The 11,419-nt window shown below is 34.2% G+C and overlaps 2 protein-coding genes across 2 annotated transcripts in view; one reads left to right on the top strand and one right to left on the bottom strand.

Moving 5' to 3' along the window:
* Positions 1-11,419, top strand: part of LOC108755384 (calcium uniporter protein, mitochondrial) — a 62,345-nt gene that overhangs the window by 24,601 nt on the left and 26,325 nt on the right. The window lies entirely within an intron of this gene.
* Positions 419-11,419, bottom strand: part of LOC108755380 — a 31,363-nt gene continuing 20,362 nt past the window's right edge. Inside the window, exons 3-7 of the mRNA XM_018498328.1 lie at positions 7,742-7,960; positions 5,808-6,114; positions 3,999-4,796; positions 1,933-2,921; positions 419-1,508 (exon numbers count right to left, since the gene is read on the bottom strand). Of these exons, the coding sequence (XP_018353830.1) occupies positions 503-1,508; positions 1,933-2,921; positions 3,999-4,796; positions 5,808-6,114; positions 7,742-7,960 (3,319 nt within the window). The 3' untranslated portion in view covers positions 419-502. The remainder of the gene's footprint in view (positions 1,509-1,932; positions 2,922-3,998; positions 4,797-5,807; positions 6,115-7,741; positions 7,961-11,419) is intronic.

The following is an 11,419-nucleotide window of genomic DNA, read 5'->3' as shown; positions in this document are numbered from 1 at the left end:
TACAAATTACATCGATTATTACATCATTCATGTGTGCTTTATGTATTACATGCAATAGTACATACTATTGTATATATATTATATTTTAGTACGTATTGATATTTATTAATTAATATTTATTACCTGTGTTCTAATATGACTTTTGTGGACTATCCACCTGGAATAAACTAATTGAACGATAGTACTTATGTATCCAATAAATTACTGTGACTATATCAATGTATATCCTTGCAAAGTTTTCATTATTTGCTGTTAGAAACATTCGCTAGAAAAAGTTTTTTTAATTTTTTGTTTTATTTCTAGCAACGTTTACTTGATTGCGATTAAAAATTATCTTTCCACACAAACTGACTATTTTTTTTCACAAAAGGAAGGTCATTTTCAATGATACCAAGAAATATCTTTACGCAATCTCATTAAAAATAATAACAACGTTATATCTCCTATTATCGTTCGTTCCAATCACATAACAAAAATAAATATTATACAAGAAACTTTTCGTTCAGGATGTTTGCGTGTATTTGTTTTGCTCACTGATTCCATTGAGACTATCTTCGAGCACCTCGAACTCTTCGAATTCCATTTTCCCGAAATCATTACCGACTTTCCAGCTCGAATTCACTTCCCACCTCGTCAACGCGCTTGGCATAAATCTATTCGGATAATTGGATCTCGAGTCGTCCAGATCGCCCAGCTTAAAGTCAGCTTTGAAGATCTTCCTCGATTCCTTGGAATCTTCTTTTTTTGGCTCCAGACCAATCACCACCGGAGGTTCCCTCTTCATCTGTTTAACATCCTCGTCCTTTTGTGTCTCATCCTTTTGCCTATCGATCGATGTGATCTCGATACTGGGTGTTTCCGCGATGGTACATTGCCTGAGATCGGCACATCTACCCCGATTGCGACGTAACGATTGTCCCTCGACGAATCTGCCAGTTAACTCCAGCCTACTATCACAAGAGTTGCTCTTCACTAATTTGAACTTTACGTAATCGTTCGATTTGTCGATTCGCTTAAAGCCATTGCCGATCAACGGCGAGACTAATGGCCCATTGTGCATATTAACCACTTTTCCGCCATAGTAAGTTACAGAAGTGCCGCATTCGCGGATCTTTCGCAATACGTCTTGAGACACGTAATGCCCCGGACTGGTCGCATCTGCATCGTCATCGTTGCAATTCACATCCTCGTCATCGGACGATGTACAATGGGCACCACTCCCGGGATCAGTGTCAGGATAATCGCTGGACACGCCGGAACTCACGCTGCCGGAATCCCAGTTTTGATGATGATGATGATGATGATAACGACCGACTTTGTTCTTAGAACAATTAGAGCCACTTGGTGACGTGTTTCCGCTTCTAGCTTCGAAACTTTGCGCGAGAATTTTCGTTTTCGATTCGCATCGTGGACTTCCGATTTCCTCCTTGGCTATGGAAATGGTCGATGACACGGACTTGGTCTCGAAGAGTCTTGTGAGATCTTTCGCTCTGCTGGAACATCTGGATCTGAACATAATATATTGATTATGGCAGCTGTTCACGAACGATCGAAGAATGAATGGATAATTTTAAAGCTTTGGCTTATATATTAGTCGAAACATAAATTTTAATACAAACGACTTACTTTTTTGTTTAAAACTCTCGCCTGTAATGAAATTTCGATTTAGGAAACGCTATTATCTTAATCGCGAATAAGAACTATTTAACACACAGACGTTCCAACGTAAACTTCATCACCATTTGCCATCTCATTAAACATAACGTTATCTCGGGTTGATTTATCTAACGTACCATCACCTCGTTTAATTCATCCGCTTCAACTAACGTACTTAAACAGTTGGTCTATAAGATATATTTGTAGTCAAAACACTCGCATCCGCATTATCAATAATAAAAGTTTTGTTGTCGACAACATTCAATATTACGCTACCTGGATTCTTCGCGTGTCTTGTCGGATATTTCGTCGTATCGATTGTCGTCGATGCTAGTCAAATCCTTCATGCTGACGCTCCTTCTAGTCTTGTCATCTCTGGAGAACTCAGCATCGCTTATTTTCTTTTTCTCGAGAGTGTTCTCGAACATACGTCTCACGTTTCTGACAGTATCCGGATCCGGTAGCTCTTCGTCAATCAGCTCACGATTCACTCGTATAGGTTGATAGAAGAAGTGCTTTTTAATGGATGATTGCCTAGAGCTTTTAGCAGTGCCGCCACTCTCAGATTGTTCGCCGTTTCTTTCGTGGTTCTCTGTCTTCTTCTGGATCGCACCAGCGATCTTACACTTGGGTTCTGTTCTGGTCAACGATGATGACTTTCGCTCTATCGTCTCGGCGCGAACCGGCTCAATAATGACAACGTTGTTATCCATCAACAATTCTTGGAACGAATATTCGCGTAAATATTGCATCAATCCCTCGTACGTAACGTCGCCTCGAGCGGTATTGAATACGTTCTTGCTGAACATATGCGACTTTACGATCTTGTAGCGCACGTGATCGAACTCCTGACCGTCATCCTGGCACTCTATAGAATCCACGCAACTTCTGGACCTGGTGAGATTGGTGTGCGATTTTTTACTGTCGTCTGTTCTTAGTGTGGCGGAATTATTGGAATTTTCTATTTTTCTTGACGGCCGATCGTCCTCGATACCATCGTCCACCGATCTTCGACGAGAATCGCTACCGGATTCGGAACCGAGACCGAGATCGGAGCTTTCTGACCTCGCTTCGAAACCCAAGCTGCCCTTTACGACGCTGCATGCCTTGCCGAGAATGTTGGATGTCTCCTTCACAATTCTCTCAAATCTGCCTTCGTTTTGCTTATTTCGTGTTGCCTCCTTCTCGGTACTTTTCCGCTCCAAGAAGTTTCTCGCGTCGTCTACCGTTGCTCCATTTTCCGCATTTTCTGGCGTCGTAGCTTCCTGCAAAATTAATTTGTCAATTGATATAATGCGTTTCTGCCCCATTTCCGACGTTGAGATGTCAGTTTTTATTAATGGACAGTTTGAGGGAGAAAATTAGGCGGTGAAATATTAAAGTGAACCGTTTTAGAAATTGACGACATTATAAATTACTTAACGTAAACGAGTTTTTAATTGAATAAAAATTATTATGAAAATGTAGATGCTAAAGTTATAAATCGCAAGGTTGCAGAAATTAATTAATATTCCAGCGTGCGAGGAATTCCGAATCTCTGCTTTATACTTCTCTAAAGAAGACATCGTTTTTTATATATTGTAGAAAATATTATAATTGTATTTTTGATATTTCTTCGAACGTTACATTTTTACATTCTCAAGAATGAAAGTCTTTGAAAATTTTTTATGTTACGAACATTAATATTGAGTTGGAACTAAACTTCTATGGTAACTTCTAGAACAAAAGTTCGAAGATATAGATAAATAAGAATGATACTTTATTTTTGTATCATGTTTACATATTTTTTAAAAATATTTAAAAAAAAATTTGGCAGTTACACTATTCGATAAAGCAAAGTTTCAGCTTTAAGACTATGTCTTTTGAATTGCGGTTTTTAATACAGTTAATGAACAATTAAAATTAAAATGCTCTTTTTATTTAATCCGTGATAATTCGATAACACAAAAAAATCTTACGAACAATAAAAACCGATTTTGTAGGGAAAACTTTAAACTTTCATGTTAGAAAATAAAAATTTTTGCAAGTTTTTTTGGTGCGTGACAGGTCCACAAGTTGAAAAGAAAATTTCCCTTTTTGCCCAGCTCGTAGTTTTCAACATGTATAAGTTATCAAATAGAAACTCAAATGACGTAGTGATTTCTAGAAAGTAGAGAGATTTATGCTTTAAAATCCTATTTTTAAATTTAAATTTCATTTATTTTTAACAAAGTTACATCTGTTTGAAATTCTTAGCATTACGAACTTCTGTTCCAATCCAATAGAATCACTTATTGAGATAAAGAAATATAATTAAACATTTCTTTCTTTAGTAGAAATATTCCATCGTATCTCATACTAACTTTCGCTTTCCTTCCATGGCCTTCGTCCTTCACATTATTAATCGATGTAATTATAGAGGCATTAAGACGCTCGTTTACTTCCTCCGTAATCTCCTGCGATCTCTTATCTTGTGGCACGTCCTCGACGATAGCATCAATCTCCACGACAGAGCGCCGATGACGTCTCCTGGTGACATCATTGTCGACGACTTTAAGAACTTGCGGTCTTCGTGACATTTTGTTTTGATTTTCGTCTGGAATCCAGATCGATTTATAGTCCTCTATCTCCTCGATCTTTTGGTCCTCTTCCTCGCAGGAAATCACAAAATTTTCAACATCGGTTCCCGTATGATCGGTCTTAGATGAGGAGGGGGAGTACTGATTCACTGAGTTAATCTCTGAATCTGCTCCGAAACTTTCGTCAGTTTCTCGATGCTGTCGCCGATTTGAATCCGTCCTCTTAGAGGACGTTCTCTCGGAATCAAGATTCTCACGCAGCTCTTTCTCAGATTCGTCGTCACCTCGAGCGAGATTATCCTCGTTCACCTCATGCTCTTTACACTTCTCCTCGTCTGTGGCGTTGCTGCTCCTCGTCGGCGAAACCTCATTCGGTTCGTTATACTCTAGTACTCTTAAATCTGGCAAACCGTGTATTTTTTTATGTGTGAAATTACTGTCGCTCGACAAGTCAGTCTCGTTATATTCCAACCGTATGTTAGAGAGAGGTAACAAATTCAATACGTCGAAGTATTCCAATTCTCCATCGTCTTCAAAGAGGATGCTGTCTAAACTCCGATGCTCCTTACGCTTGCGCTTCACCTAAATAGGAAAGCACATCTATAAGCACATTGCTTTTCATACATTCTTCTCTATAGAAAGTTTTGTCATCCAATAAATTTTCAGGGAACCTAGTTTTCTTATAAGAAGAATTTTTTATTAGAAAATGTTTTTGTAATATAAACGTAGTGAAATTTGAAAGAGTCGACTCTTAATTCAATCACCATCCCCGAGGTTGTAATTTTTGTTATTTAACAAAGTTTAGTTCACAAGTAATATAATTCGATCTTTATTTTAGTTTTATGGATCTCACAGAAAGACATTGTTTTATCAGAAATTAAATTTGTTTTTCTGAAAATCAGTTTTTCTGATACCCAGTTAAAATTTAATTAAGCAGCCGTTAAAGATAATGACAACATAGGAAACTGGACCACTATATAATGATCTCTATCATTTTAATTAATGTTGGTAACAAACTTCTTAATCCTATTAATATATTGAGAAGTCCCAGCACGGCTAATCTCAAAGGCGATACATTATACCAAGTAAACTTTAATCAAATTAATAATTGGAAATTTCATCAGCTTCTAATGTACAGGATGTCTCAAATTTAAATGTAAAAAACGAGCATATTTCTAAAGGACTTTTTCTTAGATGATCGATCCGCTCACGAATATACACATTCCCGAAGTTTTGGCATTTAAATTCGAATATATGTATTATAATATACACTCTGTATATTCTGTATAGATATGTATTCTGATACATTCCAATACATTATAATATACTCCATTATTACCATATCGTAAATTAAATTATCCATATATACAACTTATTACAAACAATATAATTAAACCAATATAATTAAACACACCAGGATATGTTATTTTTGAAATGAACTCAACGACTACAAAGCTAATTTTGATTGACTGAACAATTTATTAATTTTCTCGAACAAAAGATTCGATTCTCGCTCGAATAAGAGATGTTTTTCTTTCGCATGAAATAAATTAGCAGTTTTATAATTTTTTATCGACAATAGACATATTTCACCTGCGTATATATGCAATCGATACTTCGATTGCCTTCAATAGGCCAATTATCTTCGACGATGTCAACCAATCCGCTTACAGTATCCAAATTTTGCACGCTGCGGTACCGCCTTGGAGGATCCGGCCAGTCAAGAATGTTCAGTCGATCAGGATCGATACGATTTTTGCGAGTATAAGACAACGGATCTGGAAGAGACTCGAGACCCGATGAAATCGAGTAAAGGCCACACGTCGATCGCGAATGATAAGATTTTGTCTCGTTGAATTTCTCGTAAGAGTCCGACAGATGCTGCTGACTCTTAGAGAGTCTGAAACAAAGTGGAAAACCTCTTGACCGATTGCTCTTGAATAAAATTTGCATTTGTATATAACTTGAAAGTGCTTGTAAAATGTAAGTAATATAAATTATGACTGAAAAGAGCATCTATATAAGTTATTATGACTTCAATAACTTATCTGAGCTTATCGGATCTGTATGCTGGTAATATTAGCTGATAAAATTAAATGGAAGAATATTGAACAGATTTTTTAATTTCATTTTAATTTTATTAAATTGAAAAAATAACTTTATTAAATCCACTTGCTCGTTATCATAGTAATTGATTTCGAACTTACGTTAACTTACTTAAAAGAACTCTTAATATATAGAATCGCAAAATTATTTTAAATATTTCTACCTCAATTAATTATTGCCCTATAAAATCTCAATCACTTTGATATTATACAGCAAAATATGTTTAAAATACAATAAATTTTTTTATTCGCCAACGATGGTATGCATCAAATTAGATTGCCTCCATTGGACCATAAATAGGTGACAAAAACAAAAAGTTATTTTCCCGTTGTTCAACTGTTCGATTTGATTCCGCAACGAGGAGATATCAAGTTGGAATCATATTTTAGTAAAGTTTCTTTGTGAAGTTCTTATGTACTTTGAAAGGAACTTCAAGTCCTTCTATTTTGTTGAAGAACACTGATCGATCGAGTTTCAACTGTGTCTGTGATGTTTGCAATAATTTACCAATCATTGCAAGCGAATAATGCAAGTTCAGAACGAAGAGATCAAATTTGTTGCACGTGAAGAGATTCAACTACCATAATTGGCTTTGTTGGAGCTTAACTGTTTATTGTTCTTCTGTTGAGATATTGAGATTATTATGAAATATGAGATTGTTAAAAAATGTGCCAGAATTTTTATTCATTAGAATGATCCGTTGTCTCAAATATATGTCTTTGGAAGGAACAATTTTCAAATTAATTGGTTAATGTACTGAGTTGGAACAAAATTTCGTAGCAATATAAACTTCAAAATTCAAATAGATGTAACTTTGTTAAAAATATAAATTTAAAAAAAGAGAAGTTTAAAATCTCCCTGAAAAGTAATTAAATATTTTTTGAATTTCTGTGAGTTTGGTAACTTTTACATATAGAAAACTACAAGCTGGACAAAATGAAAAATTTTCTTTTCACTCTGCAGACCTGTCACATGTCCAAAAAACTTGCGAAAATTTTCTAATGTGAAAGCAAAGTTTTCTCTAAAAATCGTTATTTCTTCAAAATGTTTCCAAGATTTTTTGTTATTGAATTATCCGAATTAAATAAAAGTAGCATTTTAACTTCGATTGTTCTGTTAAAAATCATCGTACCACAATTCAAAAAACAGTCTTAAAACTGAAATTTTGCTTTATCGAATAATAATTACCAATTTTTTAAGAACATATAGAAACGAAGTAATGTTACGAACTTTTGTTCCAACGCAATCTAATATTAATCTTGTTAAAAATAGCTGTTAAAAAAAAATTAAATCTTTTCTGACTGCTATTATCTTCATTTTTCACATAGTAGTCTATTAATTAAATTAATTAAAGAATAGGTCAAAAGCGCGGTTTGTGGGTTGTGACCGAGTGCGGTCTTTCTCTTGATAAAAAAGCTAACCTGTCCTTGAGAGAATTCCGATCGATTAGCTTAGCCCTCGGGATCAATTGATGTCTCCTGGGCAAATCGAAGGTCGACTGGCCTAGCCGAAAATGCGCCGCTTCTCGATCCTGTCGAGAATCGTCTTCCGATATCACTGCAAGACTCCTCGTACGTTTCAGCAGCTTCCTGCGATCCTGTGTCGACTGTGCCGAGTGAGAGTCGTAGCGGCTGCCCTCTCTGCAATTAAAATCGCGCAATTGCGTGGTAACAGTTTTTAAATCATAGGAAACGCAATATAATAAAATCATACACTACGACAGGTTTCTACCGGGTACAATACGTAATTGACGTATTTTGCATTGTACAGGCTGTATCAGAGAGTACTTTCTCCCTGTTACTGATCCTCGGGGAAATTTAAAGTTACTTTTACCACAATAAAAATATCAAGTTTAGAAGCTTAATTAAAAAGTTGCATAACTTAATGCGAAAGTTTTGAAAATCAAGAGGACTTGCAAACAAATTAATCTTGAACTTTCACTGCGAATATATACCGCTCCTACATTCTTTAGTTAACTTTGCATTTAATTAAATGCTCGTACTGTTTAATGGAATTTTTATTCGAAGCTTAATTAAGATAGATTTCATATTGAAAATTAATTAAAACACTATAATTGCTCTAAATTGTGAGTTCTTATTCAGGGGAAATCTACTGAATGTATCCAAGACCTATTAATTAGCTTGTATGCTTTTAAGTATAACCCGTATTATTATTACTAAAATATTCAATATAAATACGCAGATCCTTACGATATTTTTTGCATGATGAATAATCTTTACGAAGCAGTAATGCAATCGCTATGTATTTAACAACTAATAAACTTGAGAGCATCGTTCTTTGTTGATACAACAGACGACAAAGTGGCATAACTTTCCCATTAATTACCATATGCGGCTTAGGTGACCCACAATATTCATTAACTTGTAGATGTATCGATACATATATTCATCTCTTTTATGAATTATTGAATGAATTATAACAACAACAACGCATATCGTGGAAAATTATCTGCATGCGAATCAGTGAGTTGGACGAAAAAATTTCTGTTTTCTGTGCGTCGAGAGAAAAAAAGGATAATAATATAATGGCGAGTCTTTTTATGTTTATACGAGAACGTTTTCGAGTTCCTCTAAAAACAACGGATTTCCTTGTTTTATAGGAAAGAATGTTATAATTCATTATTTCAACAATCTTTTAAGATGAGATTTAGCACTTAGTATTTTTGTCCCATTTAAAAGATTATTGCTTTTTTATTGCATAGTATAACAAACTGTATCTCCCGTTATCATTTTCTTAATGATTGTCGTGATTTATCGTATCCGACTGTGCATATGGACGCATTCATAATAAATGGTAATTAAACACCTTATTATACTACGATATAATAACTATGTTAGGCGTATTTTCTATTTCATGTTTTTATTTAACAAGTAAGTTATTTATATCGGATATTAAAAATAATATTACATGCGCACACGACGCGCGAATTTCCATAATAAGCGCTGTAATGAAGCTTAGTATTAGATAATATGAAATTAGTATCTAATATGTAGTTGATCAAAATGCACGTTCGAGTAAATAAATCAATTTTTTATTTCCACGTTTTTTCCTCTAATACTCTTATTCAGTTTGCTTTAAAGATGTTAAAAGAAGAAAACATAATATCTTTTAATTTTTTTTTTAATTCTTTGTTGTAAGTGTTACATTATAAAATAAAAATCTAAAAGTTTCGTGTCCTTCTAGTAACGCTAATGCTTTTATTATTCGAATTGTGATATTAAATCGCTCGCCTTGCTCCTATTTACACACTTTCTGTAGTAAATTCATGAATTTTTCGCCGATGAATTTTATTTACATGCGAAGGTAAAACGAAAACTATGCTTATGTCAGGTTCACTATGTTTACGTTATATTTCTTGTTTCCTATCTTACACGGTGCTTTTAATCCCAGATCTGGAGATAAGTTCTTATTATTTCTTTTTGAAAATAATAACATAAAATTTTTTAACTATGCATGGAAAAATAGCTTGTATAAGTTTGTGAATTAAAATATTGTGACGATTTAATTAAAATATGTGTGAATTAAATTGTTTGAATACGCTAATATACATACGAAATTTAAAGTTTAAAAAATCTGCTTAAAAAAGTATATATAAGAGTTTTAGTCATTAATGTTTTAATATTTTCCTTTATTAAAAAGACAACGACGTTACATAAAGCTTATTTGATACGAAAATAAAGTTGTTATGGCTAATTTGCTTACTTAATACTCGAGTATGCTCTAAATATTGTATTACTTGCGTAATCAATCTCTTTAACCAATAGCGAAAAATTTATGCGCCATTTCATTACTGCTTGTGGAAATAACAAACATCAGAAGTTATTGACAACAAACAAGAAGCTTTTTGACAATTAATTCCGTACGACAGCCAGTCCTAGTCTCCCCTATAATTATCTCTTTACGTATCTCTGTATATACGCTAACAAGATATTTAATTGATGCTAAAAAAGAAACATGCTGGCAAAATGCAGAAGTAGAAGAATGCATGTGAAAATCCCTTTTGAAGAATCTCTTATAACATACGATACAGAATGAAATTGAGATATAAATCCGCCATTGCGTATATCTTTTTAGATTTCCAAAAATCTTTTATGAACATCGTGATATGACATGGCATGTCTACGTACAATCGTATGCGATTTTTTCCACCTGAATATCCGTACTGAAAACGGACGTGTCCTTTCGGCCGACTGCCCGTCTTAACGAACGTGAATCCTTGAAGTCCGAAAGCAAACGGCGTATCGTCGTCTCATTGTATTCGTTTGAGCACGGAGCTTAGTTACGTAAGATTATCACGAGTTATCTCGGGTAACTTTGCACGCTGTTTTCAATGTACGTACGTGCAGAAAGATCGGCCTCGGATGGTGACTTACTTTTTTTTTTCGTTTTTTTCCTTTATATAAGTTTTACATGTCATCGTGTTAAAGTTCGACTTTTTTTATACTAATAATCTTATGGAAATAAGATTCGTGGAATCGATTTAATAGAACAAAGAAAAAATCTGTTAACTACAGCATTTTTTATTATCACGTTAATTGTAGGATATTATTTAAAACTTCTTACAAGTTTTTTTTTTTATAATGCATTTTATATACTAGTATGATTGAAATTTCCTTGTGATGTAATCGTTTTCTCTAATAGCTTCACTTCTTTTCATGTCTTCACGAGTGATGATTGGTTATCGATAGGACACGCTCGAATTGTGACCAATCAGTGCTTATCTTGTTACTCTAATTACTCATAAACTCAACGACGCTTGTAAATTTAAAACTGATCTGCATGTGCTCGCGAAGTTTGGAAAGGACTTCAAATTGCCCCGATTTTAAAAGAATTAATATTTAACCGTCGAGGTAATTCTTTTTGTACGAGCACGGAAATGAATATTCAAACTGCGCAATCAAGTTATCGATTAATGTTATTTAAATGTGCATGAATAAAAAGTACATCGATTATGCACGGAAAATATTATGTCGTCAATTTAGAAAAACGATAATCATACTTACATATATCATATTCATCTCTAAATCAATCGGTAAAAAAAAAAACCGATTGAAAGCATGGAATGTAAAACGCTCTCG

The sequence above is a fragment of the Trachymyrmex septentrionalis genome, unplaced genomic scaffold, assembly GCF_001594115.1.
Source record: "Trachymyrmex septentrionalis isolate Tsep2-gDNA-1 unplaced genomic scaffold, Tsep1.0 scaffold87, whole genome shotgun sequence".
Lineage (NCBI taxonomy): Eukaryota > Metazoa > Arthropoda > Insecta > Hymenoptera > Formicidae > Trachymyrmex > Trachymyrmex septentrionalis.
Note: the sequence above shows the minus strand (reverse complement) of the source record. Positions and strands in the feature narration are given on the sequence as shown.